This window comes from Muntiacus reevesi, chromosome X (genome assembly GCF_963930625.1).
Source record: "Muntiacus reevesi chromosome X, mMunRee1.1, whole genome shotgun sequence".
Classification (NCBI taxonomy): domain Eukaryota; kingdom Metazoa; phylum Chordata; class Mammalia; order Artiodactyla; family Cervidae; genus Muntiacus; species Muntiacus reevesi.
The window spans coordinates 113,759,541-113,780,190 of NC_089271.1; the positions used below are offsets into that span (position 1 = coordinate 113,759,541).

At 42.1% G+C, this 20,650-nt stretch overlaps 1 protein-coding gene across 2 annotated transcripts in view; it reads left to right on the plus strand.

Annotated features, from left to right (window-relative positions):
* The window catches only part of FGF13 (fibroblast growth factor 13), a 536,870-nt gene that overhangs the window by 462,869 nt on the left and 53,351 nt on the right, over positions 1 to 20,650 (plus strand). Inside the window, exons 1-3 of one of the 2 annotated variants that reach the window (XM_065916385.1) lie at positions 6,053 to 6,374; positions 8,226 to 8,336; positions 13,718 to 13,821. In XM_065916385.1, coding sequence (XP_065772457.1) covers positions 6,188 to 6,374; positions 8,226 to 8,336; positions 13,718 to 13,821 — 402 coding nt within the window. In that variant the 5' untranslated portion in view covers positions 6,053 to 6,187. Of the gene's footprint in view, positions 1 to 6,052; positions 6,375 to 8,225; positions 8,337 to 13,717; positions 13,822 to 20,650 lie in introns of those variants that run through there. The other variant, XM_065916384.1, reaches the window with a different exon arrangement.

Sequence of the window (20,650 nt, forward strand, 5' to 3'; positions counted from 1 at the left end):
CCAACTGGGAAGACCATGTGAATAGAGTGTAGTTTTAAATCACAGAATGAGAGCCTTGAGCCCGCATATTCACTAAGGTAGAAAAGGTTTCTATTGGAGTCACAAAATCTTCTATCAAAAAATCTGCCGATTTTCAACTATGGTATTGGACACCCTTGCTGAAAATAGTGTTTTCCTTGTACAGAACTTCAGTCCCCACATATTGAAGCTTAAGCTCGTTTTCTTGTGATCCTTCCTCTCTCCTAATCCTCAAGGGAGAAAGGTCCATCTCAGTCATCTGGTATTTTTCTCCAGGTTTTCTTAATTAAAATGACTAAGCAGATATTCAGAGGCCTTGAACCCTTGATGTTGCTGCTGCTATGGCTAATTAAATGGTAAAGAGTGGAATTCATAGGTATGATTAATTCCATCAGGATACTTTATGGTTTTAAAGTTCATAAATTATGAAACAATGAAATTTTTATATGGGTTATAGGATTTTTCTTCATAAGGATCAGAATCAGTTAGTGTGTTCCCCACTGATTTTATTTATCTATTTCTTTGATTTAAATATAAACCAGAGATAGGTTCAGTACGTTCTACAGCTTAAGTATTTAGAGAATAATCTCAGAAATAGGACACAATGAAGACCAACCCTATTAGTCTAGAGCAGTGCAAGCATAGGGCTCCCTGGCTTTTCATTCTGAATGGGGGTCAGGAGAGCCAATCAGTTGCCAAAATATTGATTCTGTAGACCTTTTATTTCCAAAACAGAATTCCCCCAAATGATCTGAGTAGGAGAGACTCTAAGCCAGCTCTTAAATGTGTCAGGTTATGTTACAGAATACAGTAGTCACTCTTTCTGTCTCTAGAATTCCAGTGTGACATTGACAAGATTTCCTTAAATCATATTTTTCTTTATGCTTGGAGTTAGGTGGCAAGAGCTTTTGCTAATGACTTTTCTCTAATCTCCTCATTTGTATTTCTATCCAGTCGTTTCTCTGGGCTTTTGGGTATAATTAAATAGACCACAAAAGGTGGTGCTTGCTACCCAGTCTCTTCAATATCCCCTCTGCTGCCCTAACCAGTTACTGGCAGGATCCCAGTGTTGCTTGGCCCCGGTACACTTGAATCCACCTCCCACTCCCAGCGCCCTCTCTTTGAGTTCATCATCAGTCCTTGACCTAGTAACTTGTCACTCAGATGTTTTGATGGATTGTTAGCAAAGGTGCAGAGCCAGCCAGCAAGAGGCTCTGATTATGTTTATCTTCACGGAGGAAGGGTGTTTGAAATCTTTTCTGAGTTTCAGAAAGACAGCCAATTCCTTCCTGCTCAGAAAGTACTGAGGCTGCTCCTGATTAGGCTGTCTCAATTCTCTCGTTTTCACTCATCACAGTCACATCTGTTTGGGTTTCTGTCTCTCTTCTGGAGATGCCTCTTGAGAGCAGGTCCCCTCAGCTTCTTTCCAGCTCCCCTGAGTCCTGCCAAAAGAGACTGGCAGACCACGATCAGCCATCTCTGCTCCAGTAGCTCACATACCCCTCCCTGAAAAGAATACCAAAGCCTGCTTTTCAAGTGAACCCAGGAGGAATGGAGCCAAAGAGACTTTCAGATTTTTCTTTGGGATTCCCATGTAGAGTTTATATTCTAATGGGATGGGAAGAGAAAGGGCAGAGGGCAAGTATGAGGAGGAATAGGGGCACAGGCACAAAAATCATAGGCTCCCAGAGTCAAGAAGACTTTCTAGAACATCTCATCCCAAGGTTTTCAAATGTTTTGTTTTCAGCAGTATCATCTTTTTTATTTTTATTTTTTTGTAAGAAATCATACGAACAAGTCTCAGTATATAAAAGTGAGGAAAAGAGAAGTGCTATGATTGAAACACAGGTGAGGGAACTTACATCCTTCTACTCTTTGGGTTCTGCAGGATACAACTGGAAAGCCATTTATCATGTTTCAAGGATGACTTTAAAGATGGGAAAACTGAAGCCCCAACAGGGGAAATGACATGATAAAGGTCACATAGTGGTAAAGATTCAGACCTGTGCCTCCTGTCACTCAGGCTAGTGAGCTGACTTGGCAAAAGGAGCCAAGAATGCTTTCTTCCTGAATCAGATGAAGGAGAGAGCCTGGTGGAAAGTGCAGTGAGTATCAAAGGTCTGGGAAGAGTTGCAGTGAGTAGGGCCACCTAGCATAGAGGAGTTGTGAGCCTTGGAGTTAAGCAGGAAGAATTGAAACTCTAGATCTGTAGGAGATCTGGGAAGTTCCCCTACAAGGGTGCAGGGTGAACTGGTAGGAACAGAGCAAGACAGGAGAAAAGGGCACATTGGAAGTGAGTGTCAAAGGAAAGGGCTTCCCAGGTGGCTTGGTGGTAAAGAATCCACCTACTAATGCAGGAGATTTAAGAGATGTGGGTTTGATCCCTGGGTCAGGAAGATCCCCTGAAAGAGGAAATAGCAACCCACTCCAGTATTCTTGCCTGGAGAACCCCACAGACAGAGGAGCCTAGCGGGCTACAATCCATAGGGTCACAGAGAGTCAGACACGACTGAGCAACTGAGCATGCATGTACATCAAAGGAAAGTTCTTAATTCATCCTTCCACTGAAATGCCACACTGCTGGTCTGGGGTGGCAGTGAGACAGAAAGGAAAGGCAAAATATGCTTCTCTAGGGTGACCTGCAAGTCTTTCTTTCATTATTGCCTTCTCAAGATGAATGAGTTTTTAGCACAGGTCTCCTCTGAGGGTTTCACTGTTGTATTAACACGCTTCTCTGAGAGCACCCGAGAAAGACACAGGCGAGTTAGGAAAGGATGAAAAGCTCTGCTCCATTAATGTTTAAAGTGATTGTACAACACAATTTGGACCCAAAGTGAAAATGGGTTTCCTTCAGTCCCTTCCCCACCCCTCTTCCCCCAACACCCTCCTCCCTTGCCATGATCCCTCTCCAGTGACAGCCCTCAGATTCTCTTACTGCAAGAGACAGCACGCATGTGGTCTGTAGACAGATCACAAAGAGTTAGAGACCCCTATGTCTGGTCTTACCCATCACATGTCATTTGTTCTCCTGTCCATGGAGTTGAAAGGATAAAGGCAGGATAAAAATCAGCAGAAGTACATTTTATGGGCTGACAGGGACATGGGACAGGGAGAGACTCTGGTTCCCCTGATACCTCTCATTTCTCAAGAGAGGTTAGAGCAAGAAAGATATATATAAATACCCAAAGAATCATCCGGTTGTCAGCTTTGATCCAGTGGTTTCATGTGTTCATAGCATAGAGTTTAATTCTCTAATTTATATGTGTAAAAAAAAGCCTGGGGTGGTGGGTAGGAGTCAGAAAAAGAGTTGATGTATTTACATGTTTGTGTTTGAGTCTCTGTAATGGTGTGCCGCTTCTCTTCATTATATATCCCCGAAGTCTTCTCTGCATCTGTTTACCTCAAATCCCATCTGCAAATACCTTGTGAGTGATGTTCAGACAAGCAAACAGTGAGTGCTGACCTGGTGGAGAAGCAGTGGGAAGAGCCTGGGAAAGCCCTCTTTATTTTCTCAGTACCATTCCCTTATTCTTCCCAAGTTCTGTCCCTTGTCTGAATCAGGACTGTGTTTTTCTTTAGCTTTGTCATGCCTGCTTTGGTGCAAGGTCCCAAGAGAGAAACAAGAGGAAAAAAAGGTGGGTTTGTGGTGGTGGTGGGGGAGGAGTCTTGAAGATAGTACACAGCAGAAGGTAAAAGCATGCATAATGAGTAGGAATCTCTTAACTGTCCATCCCACACCCCAAATATTTGGTCCTGGTCAGAGCTGCTTTCAACCCCTCTCTTGGGGAGATTATTTCCCTTCATTGTAGTTGGAATTTAAATCAAATACCTTCTGAGCCAGGAAACATCTTTGTACCCTTCAGAATCAGTATCAATCAGTCACTTGTCAATTATTTTTAATAAACTTTTCTTGAGCTTAAACTATGTGGACAGAAAACGTGCCAGGGGGTGGGAATATAGTGGTGACCAAGACCCAGTCCCAATTTTTAAGGCATTCAGAGTCCCGAGGGAGCAGCCCAGGGTTTTTCCTCCATGAATTAAAGTCTAAAGATACTTCAGTGGACTTGAGATGCTAAAGCTTTTCTACCTTGTCCTCCCTTTTCTCTTGGGAAAACGCAAAGCAGGAAAGAGTGGTAGACCAACCTGCAGGAAATTTCAGACTGTTCGGCATCATTGTCCCGTGTCTACTCATTTCAGTCACTGCAACCTTCAGGCCAGTGCACCTCAGCAGACACAGTTGTGCTTCCGATAGGGCAAGAGACACTTCAAGATTGGGGAAAGGTGGAAGGGAGATGGCAACAGCTTACCCGGTGGAGCAGTGAAATTTACAGAAGGTTCAAGAGCTTTAACTCTGACAGGCTAAAAGTAAGAAGCCTGAAAGATTTCAGTTTCTTAGTTGAGGCTCAGGCCCAAAAGGTCAGGAAAGGACCAGAGCCTGGGCATTTGGTTTTGCATCTGCAGCAGTTCTGAAAAGAGCCGGAGGTCTAGTCGACAGAGCAGTAGTGATAGCTCCATGTCAGAGCCGACCTACTGTTGAGGGGCTTCCTTTCTGGCATAGATGGGACAGAACCTGTGAATTGAGGGAGGCGGGCAAAAAGCCACAGTTGATTCCTGAATTGGAGGGAGGCAGGCTGCCTGAATTTGAGGAGCAGGGGAAATAAAAGAAAAAAAAAGAAGTTAAAATATTGGAGACGCGCCAGAGCTTAAAGAAAGGCTCAGCTCTGCATTTCCCAGATACTGCTTCTGTACACGACTTCTTTGCGTGGATCCCAAAGCCGAGGTGAACGGTGAGGGGGCGCAGAGGGAAAACGGGGTTCGGAAGGCACAAACTGGCCTGAAATGAAAAGTCAGCAAAAACCACTGGGTGGCAGCGTGGTGTGCGGGCGCAGTTCTGCAGTGCCTGCTGCTACTGCTGCTGCCGCGGGGGGAGGCCGAACCCGTCTGCGAGCCCCGGCCTCGCTCCTGAAAGGCTACAAGTGTCGCCATGCGAAAAACCTCAGCGAGTGTGTGTTAGGAGGGGAGTTCGTGTGGCGAGTCCTAGCCTGGGGCAGGGGGCTGGCGAACTTCGGTTGGGCTCCAGCCCGGGCGTCCTGGGGCCAACTCCGAATCACCCAGGAACAGAACATCCCACCCCGCCATCCCCCATCTCCAAGCAACCCCCACCCGCCTCCCCGCGCCTCCAACCCAACTGCCTCATCCCGGTGTCTCCTCCATCACTGTTTCCGCCCGAGGCTCTTCTGGGGAAGAGGAGGGGAGGAGGGTTTGGGCGATGGGGCAGTGCCGGAGCCCCGACAGGTGTTAGCCCGAGCGGCCCGCCGGGGACTTGGGGGGGATGCGGCGGGTGGGGGCGGCCGGCGGCGGGGCGCCAGCGGGCTGGGCTCCGGGAGGGAGGGGCCACCGGGGGAGGGGGCCGCGGGAGGCCGTCGCGCTCTTCCGGAGGGTGCCTGCAGCGACGGAATTCCTATACTGAGTCGGTGCCGCGCCCAGAGCAGCAGCGGCGGCAGCGGCGGCAGCAAAGATGCGAGGCCATTACCTGTTTGAGCCGCGTCGGAAAGCTGGCACGGGCCAACTTTTCCCGATCGGCGGGCCAAGAAGTTGCAAGGACTAGTGGGAGGCTCGGAGGGGCCAGGGCGAGGGCGCGCCCCCCCATCCCCACCCCGCACGGTCCCTCCATCCCCCCCTCCCTGCAGCCGCCCGCGCTCCCGGCCTCGCTCTCCCGCCCGCGCTCCCTCCCTCCGCCCGCCTCCCTCCTCCGGCCCCCTCCGCGCGGCACCGGGCGGGGGGTGCCGCCAAACTCCGACCCGAGCCACTTGGACTCGCAGTGTCCTCCGGGCGCAGGGGCCGAGCGCACGCACTCGCGCCTCTCTGCCGCCACCGCCTGCCAGCCAGTCTCGCCCGCGAGCCCGGCCCGGGGCTTGTGGCGTCGGCTCGGACCCAGGCAAGCCGGCCGCCCGCGCGGGAGCCGGACCACCGCCGGAGGAGCTCGGCCGGGATGCTGAGCCCCCTCCTCGGCTGAAGCCCGAGCGCCGAGAAGCCCGGGCAAGCGCCGGCTCCGGAGACGAAGGCGGCGGAGGCGCGAGACCGACCGGGCAAGCGGCGGAGGCGCGGGAGGAGGAGGCGAACCCGGAGAGGGGCCGCGAAAGAAGTGGTGGTGGTGGGCGTCGTGGCCATGGCGGCGGCTATCGCCAGCTCGCTCATCCGGCAGAAGCGACAAGCCCGCGAGCGCGAGAAATCAAACGCCTGCAAATGTGTCAGCAGCCCCAGCAAAGGCAAGACCAGCTGCGACAAAAACAAGTTAAACGTCTTTTCCCGGGTCAAACTCTTCGGCTCCAAGAAGAGGCGCAGAAGGAGACCAGGTTGGAAGGGGCTCTTGGCTGGCTTTTTTTTTCTCTCTCTCTCTTCGTACTTTACGAGTATGGAGGGGGCTGGGGGGCGTGGATGGAAGCGGAGGTGAGTTTGTCGGTGGCCCATCTAGTGCGGATGTGGCCACCCAGCCGGTGTGCGTGCGTGGGAAGCGATCGCTCTCTCGCCTCCTTCGTAACAGTAACAGGCTTGCTGCATTGCAACTGCCGTGGGACAGGCGCAGAGCTGGGGGGCATACCCTGCCCAGCGGGCGCGCCATCAGCTTCAGACAGACCACATGTGTGCAAGCTCGGGGCAGCCGTGTGCTCTGGGCAGCCGTGTGGATGGCGTGTTTTGCAGGCGCGGAGCCGGGCAGACCCCTGCCCACCCCTCCCCCGAGGGAGAACCCAGGGAATCCCTCCCTTGCCTTCATCCCCGCAGCGCTGACCCTTCCTCAAGGACCCTGGGTTTCCGCTGTCTAGGCATTCTGTTTCTTTGGTCACTTTTAAGCTTACCGGGACAGACTTGTGGTGTAGCTTTGAAATATTTGCTGGAGAGGAGGGGGTGGATTCCTAGAACCTGTGGCCGAGAGCTTAGTGATCTGGTTCGATTAGTCAAATTGGTTGGTTACTTGCTCCTAAAATGCAGGATTGAAGAGAGAATTGAACCAGATCGTGGGTCCTTTTGAACCAAATCAGTGAGAAGAGCAGCGCGGTGTTCCGGCGCCAGGGGAAATTCACACAGCTCGAGGTGTCGGGTTGCGTCAAGGTAGACCTTCAGGCGAAGAAGCAGTTTCTTTGGCTCCTCTTAACCAAATGGATCCTTTACTCAATTGTCTTACTTGTACTAGATACATATTACAGAATTTCTGACGTATCAGTCTATTATTTCGCTATTTGTGTGTTTTACACATCCTGGAATGAACATGCAAACATGCATTTTCTGCTTGCTCGAAGTTTTTAAGGAATTAGCTGTAAATTAGACTTGCTTTGAAACAGGTTTAAGCGGTGGCAAAGCATGTTTATGTGGTCTGAATAATGACATAAATATTATTTCAGTGCAGGTGTCTGTATTCAATAAAAGCAAATTTTGGATAGCACCGCTGTTATTGATAAATGAGGTGCTTCATTAATCTATGGTGATTCATAATTGAAAATTATCTTGAGAACATCTGATACTAAATTTGAAAATAAGTATGAACTAATTTTCTTGCCTCCCCACCAACAAAACCCCTGCTCTTTGCACGCATTTTCCCCTAAGGATAATTAGTATGTTTGCTTTATTCTCCCTCCCCCCCTCTTTTTTTGTATGATGGCTCAGTTTTCTAAATAGAAATCCTTTGATGGGGTTCCAGATTGTTTATGCAGTTTTAACCTTTTTAGAATGGAGGGGATGCTTTATTCCAACTGTGGTGATTCTGAGGGAAACTTTTGCTGGTATGTTTTTGGTCCCTGCTTGGAAAACCACTCTAAATCTCATCTTAGTGTTTCTCCTTTTCCTTCCGCATGAGAAGTGGCACGTTGTTAAAAGGCAGAATATGCCCCTTGCCAAGCCATTTTGAATGCTCAATGAGATGAAGTGCCACTCTGTAAGCCAAAGGACACGCCATCAGAAACTGTCTCTGCGGTCAGTAGCTTTAGGGCTTTACCGATGTTACCAGGTGGCAGTCACATGTTTCATCAGTCTGGAGGTTGGTTCTGAAACTTGCAGTTTGTTTACTTGTTTTCCTTCTTTCAGAGGACTCTTTATAAAAAGTGTCATTTGACCTTTTCCACTAAAATGTATAACTGGAATTAGAATTCTAAGTCTTTTCAACCATATGTGCACAACTTATCAATTGATCCCAACCATCTTTCTCTTTGCAGAGCCTCAGCTTAAGGGTATAGTTACCAAGCTATACAGTCGACAAGGTTACCACTTGCAGCTGCAGGCAGATGGAACTATTGATGGCACCAAAGATGAGGACAGCACTTACAGTAAGTGACTGCAAAATAAATAATAGTATATCCCAGCATATTGTTGACACTTTCTTTCTTTCTTTTTTTTTAAAGTAAACAACCCTGCTTAATCCCGAAGTGAATCCAAAATAGAGTCAGCACTATATCATCCTGTTTCAGCAGATTAGCCTAAAGGAAGGGGAACATAAAAATATCTAAAATAGTGAACTTTAGCAAATAATGTTGACACCATCTGAAGAACAGTCCAAATGTCATCTCCATGGTAATCTGGATAGATTTATGGCTGTCCTTTGGATTTTATTACTTTTTTCCCACAGAAAATTTACTCACCCCCACACTGATCCTGAAATAGCACAGTTATCTCTACTCTTAAGCATCGGTCTCATCCCAAGAGAGAAGAGTGGTTTCATGTCAGGAGAACTCATCATTACAAGCTTTCACTTCTGTTCCCCCTGCCCTACACACACTGATAATTCTCAGACTAATTGGGATTTTAACATTGAGATACTTCCACAGGTGGATAAAGAGATTTCTTTGAGCACTTTATTTTTAATCATGATTTAAGTCAAGACCGAATTGGAGACCATCATGATGAACCTAAAAGAGAAACACATCAAAAAGAAAGTTTTATTTCCAATTACTGAAGGATAGTGATTCCAAGATGTTATATAACCTTTTGTGATTGGCTTTATTTATTTGAAGTCATAAATGCATGAACTCCTTAATAGTGACACCCTCTTCAATGAATAATTGGTGGGGTTTTTTTTGCAATTAGAAGATTGCTGTAGACATATTCAATGTTTCATGAGACTAAATCACCTAATTCTCACAATTCCTTCCCAGTTTTTCATAATTTATATTGCATTTCCCTCAGACTTCATTAATCTCCCAGAAACTGTGCCATTGCCAAGAAAAGCCCATCTGAAAGCTAACAAGTCCTCTGCAACATTTCCAGAGGTACGGGGCTAGAGAGAACAAAACCATAGACAAGGGTTCCAATGTTGAGTGTTAAAAGAGTTTCACATGTTTTAAGACAGCTTCCTGGGCTAATTGATGGCCAAGGCAAGACCTCAAGAGGAAGTCACCTTTAATTACCCTTAAAGAAAGCTCTGTGGGTACCCAGGATGAAAAAGTTCCATACATTTCATAGTTCTCCATAGTTTTCATAGTTCTTCACTGTTTTGCAAAATGCTGTTACTGTTGCAGTTCTACAATGAGTATGCTAGATGTTCTTTCAGGTATACTATTCTCTTTGAAAAAATGAGTCAAGGCTAATTAGAGGGTTTTACTGTTCCCCTATAACAGACGTGAGTCCATCATATAAAATGTTCCCATGAATTGCTGCAGTCCATGGGGTCGCAAAGAGTTGGACCCGACTTCTCGACTGAACAACAGCAAAGCTGCTCGTCTTTCCAAAGTGCCTCAGCAAAACAGATTCGTTGGGCACTACTAAAAGGAAGTTCATGATCAGCTGCTAATGGCCCCCATGCAGTCAGGTTTTCCCTCACCTACTTTTAGCATTTTCTGCAGATTAGTGCAGAAATCAGTGAAAAAGTTTATTTTGGGTCCAATGTTCACATACCTCTCCTGAAAAGGAAAAAAACCCGGACGATTCATTTGTTGTATAAGCAGTGATACGGCACACACCTCAAGATCACACTGTATGTAGTCATTGTAGAGTACTATACACACACACATATATCTACACATAGACACATGTGTATACACACACACCTGTGTACGTAAATAAGGCTCCATTTCCTTAACTGTGGACTCAGGTAGTCAGTTTTACTTTTCAGTTCGTGCATATGCATAGCTCCTGCCTTTGGTTGTCTTATAACTGACTGATATGCATGACATTTCTGCGTACTAATGATATTGTTGGGCCTTAAAAGAGCCAGAGTCTGTGTTTAGGCAGAATGAAATAATGAGAGGTGAGTCAGCCAACGGTGAGTATTACCATAAGATGAAGCACACAAATGAAGTGTCTCAGAAGAAATAGCAAGTCTGTGGGGCTTGACTCTGCCCCAGCTGCCAAGTGTAATCAGAGGCCAGCGGGCTAGCTTTTCTTCCCACTTGAGTATATTGTAGGGTGTAAGTCATCATGAAACAAGAATATTTAATGGTTAAAGTGATAATTAAAATGATCATCATTAAAATGGAAGTCTTAACTATGAAGATGTATTCTTTTTTTCCCCCTAAAGCCAAGCAATTTTCTTGGCATTCATTATTTATTTTGTTTATATACTATTTCCTTAATATGCATTCTTGTTATTTATGTTTATATTTTTCTTAATTTTTAGGGTTTTTCATCATATTTTTTTCTCACTTGGTTCACCTTGGTTGATTTTATGATATTTTAATTCTGACATGATAAGCCAGATCATGATAAAACAAATCAATTCGCATTTACCAAGATACATCTATTTCTAAAAGCATATATTTGGTATTATGCATTTAAGCTGACCTTAAGTAGCTTTATTACAATTGTAAATATCAGTCCAGTAAAATCTCACCATGAGCAAATCAGCCATTGTAAATTATGTATTGCCCCCTGAAAAGGAAAAGATGATAGACATTTCATGAGAGCAGTTTTATTATATCTGCCTTGGATTCAGTGAGGGTGATGTTAGAATAGGCAACTTTCCTTTCAAACCTCCAGTAGTGTTACCAATTTAATGGTTAAAGTCTTTCTGATCAACATTAAGATATACTTTTTAAATTGCTCCCTTTGAGAAGTTGATCTTAACCCAACTGATTAAAAGAAAGATGTCCTCCTTTTTGTATTAAGCAAACACTGAGTGCCAACTCTGTGCACATCTCTAAGAAAAACGGGTCTTTCAATGTACAAGGAGTTTAATTGTTTTCATGTAGATACAACAGGAAACAAGAAATGGGGCCCTTTTATTTCTTCCTCAAAATTTTGACAGAAACGGAAGAAGAAATATCAGATGTTTAGTGAATGTGTTTTAGATACACACAAAATCCATTGTTTTCTTCTCATGCTTAGCATATTTTCATCCTAATCAAAATAATATCCTAAGTCCATGAAGAAGTACTCCAGATTTAGAGAAACAGAGGCATATTGGAGAATACTTAATCTGCGCAAGCTCACCCTTGATGTAATAATTTCTTTGCATTTTTATCTGGAAAGATTGTTCCTTTAGACAGACTTGAAACAAACCTGTTTATGATCTTAATTGATCATAAATTCATCTTAATGATCTTAAATGTTTATGATATTAACTGTCTACAGAAAAACAATTGGACTGGTATCAGCAGTCACTCTCCACTTTTGCTGTTTTCTTCAATTTTTTATTTTAGCATGGTATTTTTTATTTCTGAATCAGGCATCACATATATCTATGGTACATAGTGAAAAATCCATGTGCCACTGTATAGTTCATACCATTATTCAGGGATAGATAATCCTGGGCATGGGTTACTCATATTCTTTGCTTCTCTTCCTTCTACTGCTATCTGATGTTTGAGAATTAAACATTTTATTGCCCATTAAAACACACGTCAGAGTAGTTAGGCCATGTGGTGAAAATCAAATCTTTCTTTTTTTCTTTCTCTTTTTTTAGCTTGTTACCACCTGCATTCAGGGAACTAAGAAGGTTCAGAATACTGTAAAAAATGGAGTTCTAGAAACAATTCTAAACATCCTTTATTACCTGTCATATATCATCATCTATTAGTTTGATTAAACTAGGACTCCAGCCTACGCTGGTGTTCTAGTTGTCTAGTGCTATGCCTTTTAAGCCAAACCCATAAAGAGGTCTTTGTTTGATTTCATTTGATTTCTTAGATATCAGAATTTTAAAACTCTGAGCTGTTATGTAATGGGACTGTGATCTATTACATTTCAAAAATATAATATTATCATGATTTCACCATACAGATTGCTAGCAGTCCACAAATGTAGGTTGAGCACCTGCCGTGAGCAAGGTGCCACCACAGAAAGAGCTGGAACATATACATGACATGCTGAACAAGATCAGACTTCACTCCTGGGCACTGCATGGTCAAATATAGCATGAGATCCTGGCTTCCAATCTGTGCAATTCCTTTCCCTCACCTCACATAACAGAAGGGCACAGCTTTTAATATGATGAATATTGAATGAAGTGCCATCAGCAGCATGTGGTAGGAACACTTGCATTTTGCACCATACAATCTGTCCTAGCTCTTCTGTGGTAACACCCTGGTTTTAAGGGGAAGGTACGTTGTAGGCTCACCAAGGAATACTGAGTTCTTCATTAATATTTCTCATCTCTATAACTCCACCTACTGCAGTAGAATCTATATACATCAAGATAAGAGAGCTGAGAAAAAATATTCTTGCCCACGGGGTGACTCCGTTCTTGCTCACAGAAATGATAGCAGACCGATTTATCATCCTCCATAAACTTACACACCAAAGCAAAAATCGTCAACATTGGTCTAGGAGTCTTGAGAGAAAGGTGCACAGGCTATTTTCAAAAGATGTGTGTGGCAAGCACTATGTTTTAAAAATGTACTGTTTTATTTTTATTCCTGGTGTAGGAGGGAGTAGACAGCTGGCAGGGGGAAGGCACCCACTGCTTTTCTCCAGTGAGTGGTGTGTGATTGTGAGGACAGCCGGGATGTAAGTTTCACGCAATCAGACCTTCAAACGGAGAAATGAAGTCCTCTTTGGCACCAGCCAGCTGCCCGCTTACAACTATTTAGGGAAAAAAATTAAATAAAATTCTCAAGTTTGTTGTTTTTATTCCTATAACCTTTGCTCCCGGAGACTAAAAGCTAAGACCCCTCTGAACCCCATCTTAGAAAAATGTTCTTTAAGAAATACTACTCTGGGAACATAAGATTCCAAAATGACTTTTTTTTCTTCAAGTCCTGGATTTCTTTTTTTTACTTGTTGTGTCAGAAATAATACAGATAATTTAGGTGAAGGAGTTGGACTAGTGTCTTTTCTAAGATTCTAGGAATCTCTCCCCAACTGGTAGATCATATCTGTGTCTGTGAATCTCAGCAGTTGTCTAAGAGAGCAGTTTAAAACCTTGGTTTGTTGAAGATAAAGTTATTTAATATGTAGACTAATTCCTGGAACTGGATCGCTTCAGAAGCATCAAGATTCCCCACCTCCAACACTACAAACCATGGAATTCCTTTCCATTTTCTCCAGGGTGTTTGAAAATTACATCCCCATTATGTGACTACAACCATGAATTGAGGGTACTTACTGAAAGGCGGAAGAGACTTTATCATCTTTATCTATCTATCCATATATACATATATGAATATTCTTACCAAGCAGACTTTACTTTTGGAAGACCAGATAGCCCTGCTGGAAACATTGAAAAGCTATGGAATTCGATATTGTAACCTTGTTTTCACATTCTTTTTGGTTGCAGCTCTGTTTAACCTCATCCCTGTGGGTCTTCGAGTGGTGGCTATTCAAGGAGTTCAAACCAAGCTGTATTTGGCAATGAACAGTGAGGGATACCTGTACACCTCGGTAAGCCTTTCACTGTGCTTGTGTTTTGATTATTCTAGTTTTCATCTGATATGAAGGGAAATTGATGCACATGTGTTATCACTGCAGATTTGTGTGATTCAAGGAGGAGTGTTCTGAATGGAAATATTCAAAAAGACAAATTAATTTCCAATGAAAGTATATATATTGCTAATTAATCATTTGAAGCTAGCATTTTTGGTGTAAAATTCAAAGACTCACTAAACATTTTTGCATACATTGGCATTTGGGTTGTTATTTTCAACCCAAATGTCTGTCTTGCTGACTTGCTTTGCAACCGTGAGAAGCAAAGCCATTTCTACAACTCAGTTCAACATATATCTATCCATGTTTACTCCTAAGGAAATTAATGAGACCACTTCCTCAAATCAACTCTAGGACACAAAGAACAGTTTTAGAAGTGTTTCTTTCTTACTTTTCAGTTCAATTAGGTCATATTTGCTATCTCTAAGTACTGTTTTTCCATCAAGTACACTCTTCTTACATACAAATTCCAACTTGGCTTTTTCTTAGAAGTTTGTGATGAATGAAGTGAAAAGTGAAACTTTTCTCAAGAAATTTATACACAATGTAGACAACAGTTTAGCTAGGAACCTGGGGCCACATTAAGCTTTTTAAAATTTTATATTTAAATATAGGCAGAAATGGTACAGTGCCAGGGTTAGCATTTTACTTTTAGCAGTAGATCTAGTTACAGATTACAGGAAACCACTTAATATATGGATATTTTTTAATCTTTGTTTTGAATTTCATATAGTCTAAGAAAAGGATAAGATGTTAAAAATGGAGAAAATTGCTTGTCAGACTTTGTTCTAGATAGCCTTGAAGCAGTCTATTACCATGACTAAAGATATCTATTCCTCAAAGTGTAAAGGTGGTTACCTTTAAACACTCTTGCTCTGGCCTGTTCCTTAAATTTATTTCAAAGCCAGGTATGTAGAAAGATTCTTAGAAATGGTGAAAGCATATCATAACTCTGTTTTTCAGTAACTAGGATGAGAAAGAGGGGAGGGAGAAGAGTGGAACCGAAGGGCTCATTCATTTGGTAAACTGGGGTAGAACATTTCAGATTTCACAATGAAAGATTAGCAGCATAATCTTCAAATCCCAGTCCCTATCAGCATTCCCATCAGGCCATTTCTACTATCTTATTGTTAAATAAATGCAGGGGTTTTATCCTTTTTACAAATGCAAGATTTGAATGTATCTCAAACTACATGAGATCTTTCAGTTTATTAAATACATGGCTAAGTAGGGCTTCCCTGGCGGCACAGATGGTAAAGAATCTGCCTGCAGTACAAAAGGCCCGGGTTCTATCCCTGGGTCGGGAAGATCCCCTGCAGAAGGGAATGGCAACCCACTCCAATATTCTTGCCTGGAGAATTACGTGGACAGAGGAGCTTGGTGGGCTACAGTCAATGGAGTAGCAAAGAGTCAGACATGACTGAGTGACTAACACTCACATACACGCACGTTATTAGAAACAATAGGAAAAGGGATTTGTCTTTCAGATTTGTGCATTGAGGTAAGGTAATTTAACAGTGAAGGATTTTAATTAACCTCATTTAGATCAACAGACTACCTCACCAGGACCAGATGCAAAGGTAGGTTTTTCTTAAAGAAATGATTGCTTTCTGCAACTACTGTGCAGGCATGGAAACTAAATGGAATATGTGGGGCATACTTTTGAGAAGGTAAATAGCTATGACGCAGGAAGTCATTACTGGAAACGCATCCAGAATTTCCCTGAGTTGTGGTCACCATTGAGGTGCCCTGATGAGAGGATTGGTTTTTTTTTTTTTTTGAATTTTAATCTGGCAATAGTAAATGTTTTTAAACAGTTTGGAGATAATATTTAAGTTACAATGAGAAAATGTCATATAAGTTAGTTAGTATGACACATGCTCCCACTTAAGAAAATTAGGGCAAGAGTATTACATGGAGGGAATTGATGTCAAAACTCATACCCTACCATTCAAGTTGACCATTATTCTAGCAAATGGTAAATGTCAATGTAAGCTCATTCCTAAGGCAGGCCTTCCAGGAGACTCAACATTGTAGATGGATGGGCTTCCTTTCTTTGGTAGGCAGGTCAATCTATAGCAAATGTGGGTCTCTTTGTATACATATCCCATTAAGGAAAAGAAATCTTAAATATTTCCTATGAAAGAAAAGAAGCTATGTCTTGGTTAAGGAGGAGAGATGTCTGATTGATAATCCTGGAGTTCAGAGAAAAAAGATATCCAAATTCATCTGCTCCGGGAAAGAATTGGAATCTTCTCCAGGAAAAATTTTCTGATTCTTTGCATTACCTCTTACTGATTGTGACTTGGAGTCCCATCACCACATTGATCACCATCCTTAGTGGGTGATTCATTTATTATCATCTTATTTAAAATGTAGCACTCCGACTCTCTCAGGATATTGCCTGTCTTAGTGATTTTAGCAACACAAGACCAAAAAGCTAAATGACATATCTTATTTCATCAAGAAGAATGGGTAACCAAAGAGAAAGGATCACTATTTCCTTACATAAAACCATGGTACTTCTACTCCTGAAATACGGTAAGCAGTTTTGTTACCAAAGAGAAAATAGAATTGGACAGTGACCTGAGGAGGAAGCAAAAAGAGAAACAGGAAACAGAGGCTACTGCTATGGCAAGGAAAAAAATCTATCAGGAAGTTATCGAAAATTATCTTTGTGAGGGCTGAGTAAAGTCTGCCTTAAAACATTTGCAGTGGCAGGGGCTAAAAGGAGATGGATTCGGGAGGTATTTCGAGGTAGAATCATGAGGATTTGGTGGCTGTTTGGATTTGGAGGGAAAACAGGAGCACCATGTATGGTTGAACGTATATAGTTGCCATCCACTGCGCAGATAGAAGTGAAGTATCTTTGGGTAGACGTTGTTTAAAATGTGCACAGTATTATTAGGGGCCCTGAAGGAGAGTGAGGATTTTACCTTTGACAGTTGAGTTGATGGTGAGCTATTAACCAAGGTGGAGAATAAAGGAAAAACAATAGTAGGAAAAAAAAAGATATGCAAGTACAGGTTGACATAGGTATTTGAAAATATGACCCTAGAGCTTAAGAAAGAGGTGTGAGCTAGGGATAAAATGTGAGAGTTATCACATGTAGGTGGTGGCTGTTGCCATGAGAATAGCTGAGGAATACATAGCATGAGGAGCAAAAAAGAGTTTGTCAAATAATATTAGGCAATAATAGCATAGAAGCCCTGCAACAGAAGAACAAATTGTGACAGATGTCATAGCATTGTAAAAACCAAGTGGGGGGAGGGTTTTCGGAAGAGTCAACAATGTCAGATGCTTCAAAGAAAACAAGTAAAACAAGAACTAGAAATTTACCATATGAAGGTCTTGAGCATTCTTGATAAGAGCACCTTGAGTGGAGTAGTAGAGACAGAAGCTAGACTGCAGTGACTTGAAGAGTGAATGGGAAGAGACAGGGGACAGGCAGTAGTTGTAGAAAATCTAAGGGAAGGGGAGACATGGGTGAGTATTTAGAGGAGTACACAGAACTGAAGAAGGCTTTGAGGGTTCTTTGCCTCAGATTCTTAGATATATTTGTTAGCTGAAGGGCAAGAGCCAGTAGAGATGGAGATGGTAAAGACATAGGAGATGGGATCCTTTGTGGAGTAAGGGTCTCAGAGGAATCAGAGAGAGAGTGATGGAATTGAATATGTGAGAAGATCAGATTCACCTTGAAGAGGTGCTGCTACTACAGTAAATCGATGAGGACAGATGTGAACATAGGTGCACTGAATCTGCAGGTGATGGACAAGGAAGTTGAAGAATTTCCAGCTGGATGATTGAAGCAAGATAGAGTCATCAGCTAAAAGTCAGGCATAGGGATGACATAGGGTGAAGGTTTGCAACAGTGGTTTTAGGAAAAGAGAGAGGAAAGAGACAGTCTAATGACCAGGGGTGGATAAACTGTGGCCCACAGGCCAAATCAGGCCTACCACCTATTTTTGTAAATAAAGTTTTACTGAGACACAGTCACGCCCATTTAAAAGCTTTACAATACAATGGCAGAGTTGAATAGTTGCCACACAAAGTCTAAATTATTTATTATCTTGTTCTTTATAAAAAAAATATGTTTTTTTACCCCTAGTCAGATGATAGTTCACAATCTTAGTTACCTATGAGGATCACCTGAGGACCTTTAAGAAAATTCCATTCTGTATGCCAGACGGGAACCAATAATATCAAAATATCTGAGGGTGGAGTCTGTGTAGGAATAGTTTCTAAGGCTCCCCAGCTGATTCTAATGTGTAGCCTGGGTTGAAAACCACTAATAAGACAAGTAAGAAAAATGACTGCTGCACTGAGAACCACCCCCACCCCCAATGAAGTCGGAAACCATGCATTTATAGACACTCTGTCCCATATCTGAAATTTCTGAAGCTGATTTTTTTCTCTTCTTGCAAACAAATTGCCTTTACATTTCTGAAGGACTGTTTCTTGAGATGAGAGAAAATGCTGATCCTTGGAAGAGCTTTCTTATTTTATTTCCTTTTCTGTTTCCTATCTTCTTTTGCATTTCTGCTTCTACATCCCTTGATTTCTTTCAAATTCAGTTTTACACTTTTGCCCTTTCTTACCCACCTTTGGCCATTAAACAAAGAAACAATACCTCTATGTTGTTATTGCTACAGAGAGCAATTTGCTTTCCATGATTAATCTCAGGATTTTTGCACCTTTCCCCCCCTCCCCACTCCCTTTTTTCCTTGTTGCCATGGGGGCAGACTTGATGTAGGCTCAAGTGGCAGTGAGAAAACCATCTGTGGCACAGAGAATCATAATTAGCTATTATTTCATAACGCATTTACTTTTGTCCGTGATATAACTAAGTCTTTCTAGAATTGTAAGAAAATTATTACTCATTGTGTATTGAGAACTTTGTTCATACCTTTGGTTTTTCTTTACCAAGAATAATGAGTTGTGCAGAAGCTTTTGAGAGTTCTTCAAAACTTAATCATATAAAGCTATTTGTTATGCATATTTCAAAGCTGCTTGAAATAAACATTAACTAAAGGAAATCGAGTCTTAAATGTAAAAGTGTTATTAATGTCCTAGTATCTATTTTAATAGAGGAGTAATAACAGATATTAGAAACAAGATAGTCAAGATTCAAAGCCGAGCCCAAAGCCTTATCTTTTGATTTTGAAATGTTCCAGAACTTAGTAACTGCATTTTCCCCTGACTAATTATTTACCATTGATCAGCACTTGTTTTCCACTTCCAGAGCACACAGTGTTGCTTGGGTTACTGTAGGGTAGCTAAAATGTGTAGATAAGTGGAAATCCTTTGACAAGCAAAACTTTTCTATTCATATATTTCTAGAGAGGATTTTTAAGAGTGATTTTAACTGCTGTTTTATGGTCCTGGGCAAACTAGATGCAAGGCCAGAAAGCAGGTCTCTCTGAGTGTTAGCTTGATGTGATGGGAATGAAGCAGCGTGTGTTACTGATCCCGTGGGCCCAGGCAGACTTGGAATCTGAACTAAGGGGACATTTTCCTTCTCTATCGAATGATTTTTACCTAGCTTAAACTTAGCAAATTTCTTCTCCCATCACAGATGTGAATTTTGATGATCCACTCAAGATGTTGACTGACTTTCCACTGTATAGTTCTTGCTTTTTAAATTTATTTCATGGCAACTAGCAAACAATCCATTGGGAGACAGTTTGAGTAAATACCTTCTCTCGAGAATGCAGTTTTTAACATGATATTTTCAGGTATCCCAAATCTCTTTAGAAAAATAGGATACTTAGTCAATAAACTGAGAAATGACCATTGTTGTTAGTGGTTTTTTTTTTTAGATAGACCATACAAGTTTACTATAAGCTAATTTGAGGTCAAGAAAATGTAATACATTTTCCCCAAAATGAACAAGTGTCATAAAAAATGAGATTCAACAGCAAGGATTTCCTGGGTTCAGCATTCTAGTCACTAAGCTTAAATTCCATTATTTAATGGAAATTTAAATTATCCAGGTAAATTAAAATGGGTTCTGATACATGTTTTGACTTCATACTATATGTGGGGGGATTGTTTATTTTAAGAGGCCTCAGATGTTCAGGACATTCAGCTGTCAGCTGAGAACTTACTCTTTTACAGATTTATTTAGTTTCTCTGATTTTAGTATGTGACAATTTAAGATCTAATTTTCAGTGACATGGTTTCACAGCTCAAGCCCATATTCTAATACAGAAAGGATGTTAAAGTTTAGATGAATTCATCGATCAATTCACAGTGATGAATGTACTCCCAGCAAACATTTGTAGCATGTAAAATGTTTGAGTTATGTCAAATCTGTATATCAGCAAATTTGTGTAATTTAATTTCTGGGGTTATTATTACAGAGGCTTTGAAATTTAATAGAATTAAATGAAAGGGCACTGGCTTAAACATTATTGTTCTTTAGGGAAGTGGGATTGACTCAGTTATAAAAGAAAATACATTTCAAATGAACATGAGCACTATCCTATCCAATGCAGAAGAAAATGATCATTATGGATTTTGCATATAGCCAGTAGCCATCATGTATAGCGCTCCCTACAAAACAGGTAGACACAAATTTTACCCTCTAATTAAAACATTAGTTTATGTTTAGTGTTTATGACCCTGAAAACTTAGATTCCAAATTTTGGTACCTACATCTAGAAAGGGCTTCTCTGGTGGCTCAGCTGGTAAAGAATCCTCCTGCAATGTAGGAGACCTGGGTTCGATCCCTGAGTTGGGAAGATCCCCTGGAGAAGGGAAGGGCTACCCACTCCAGTACTCTGGC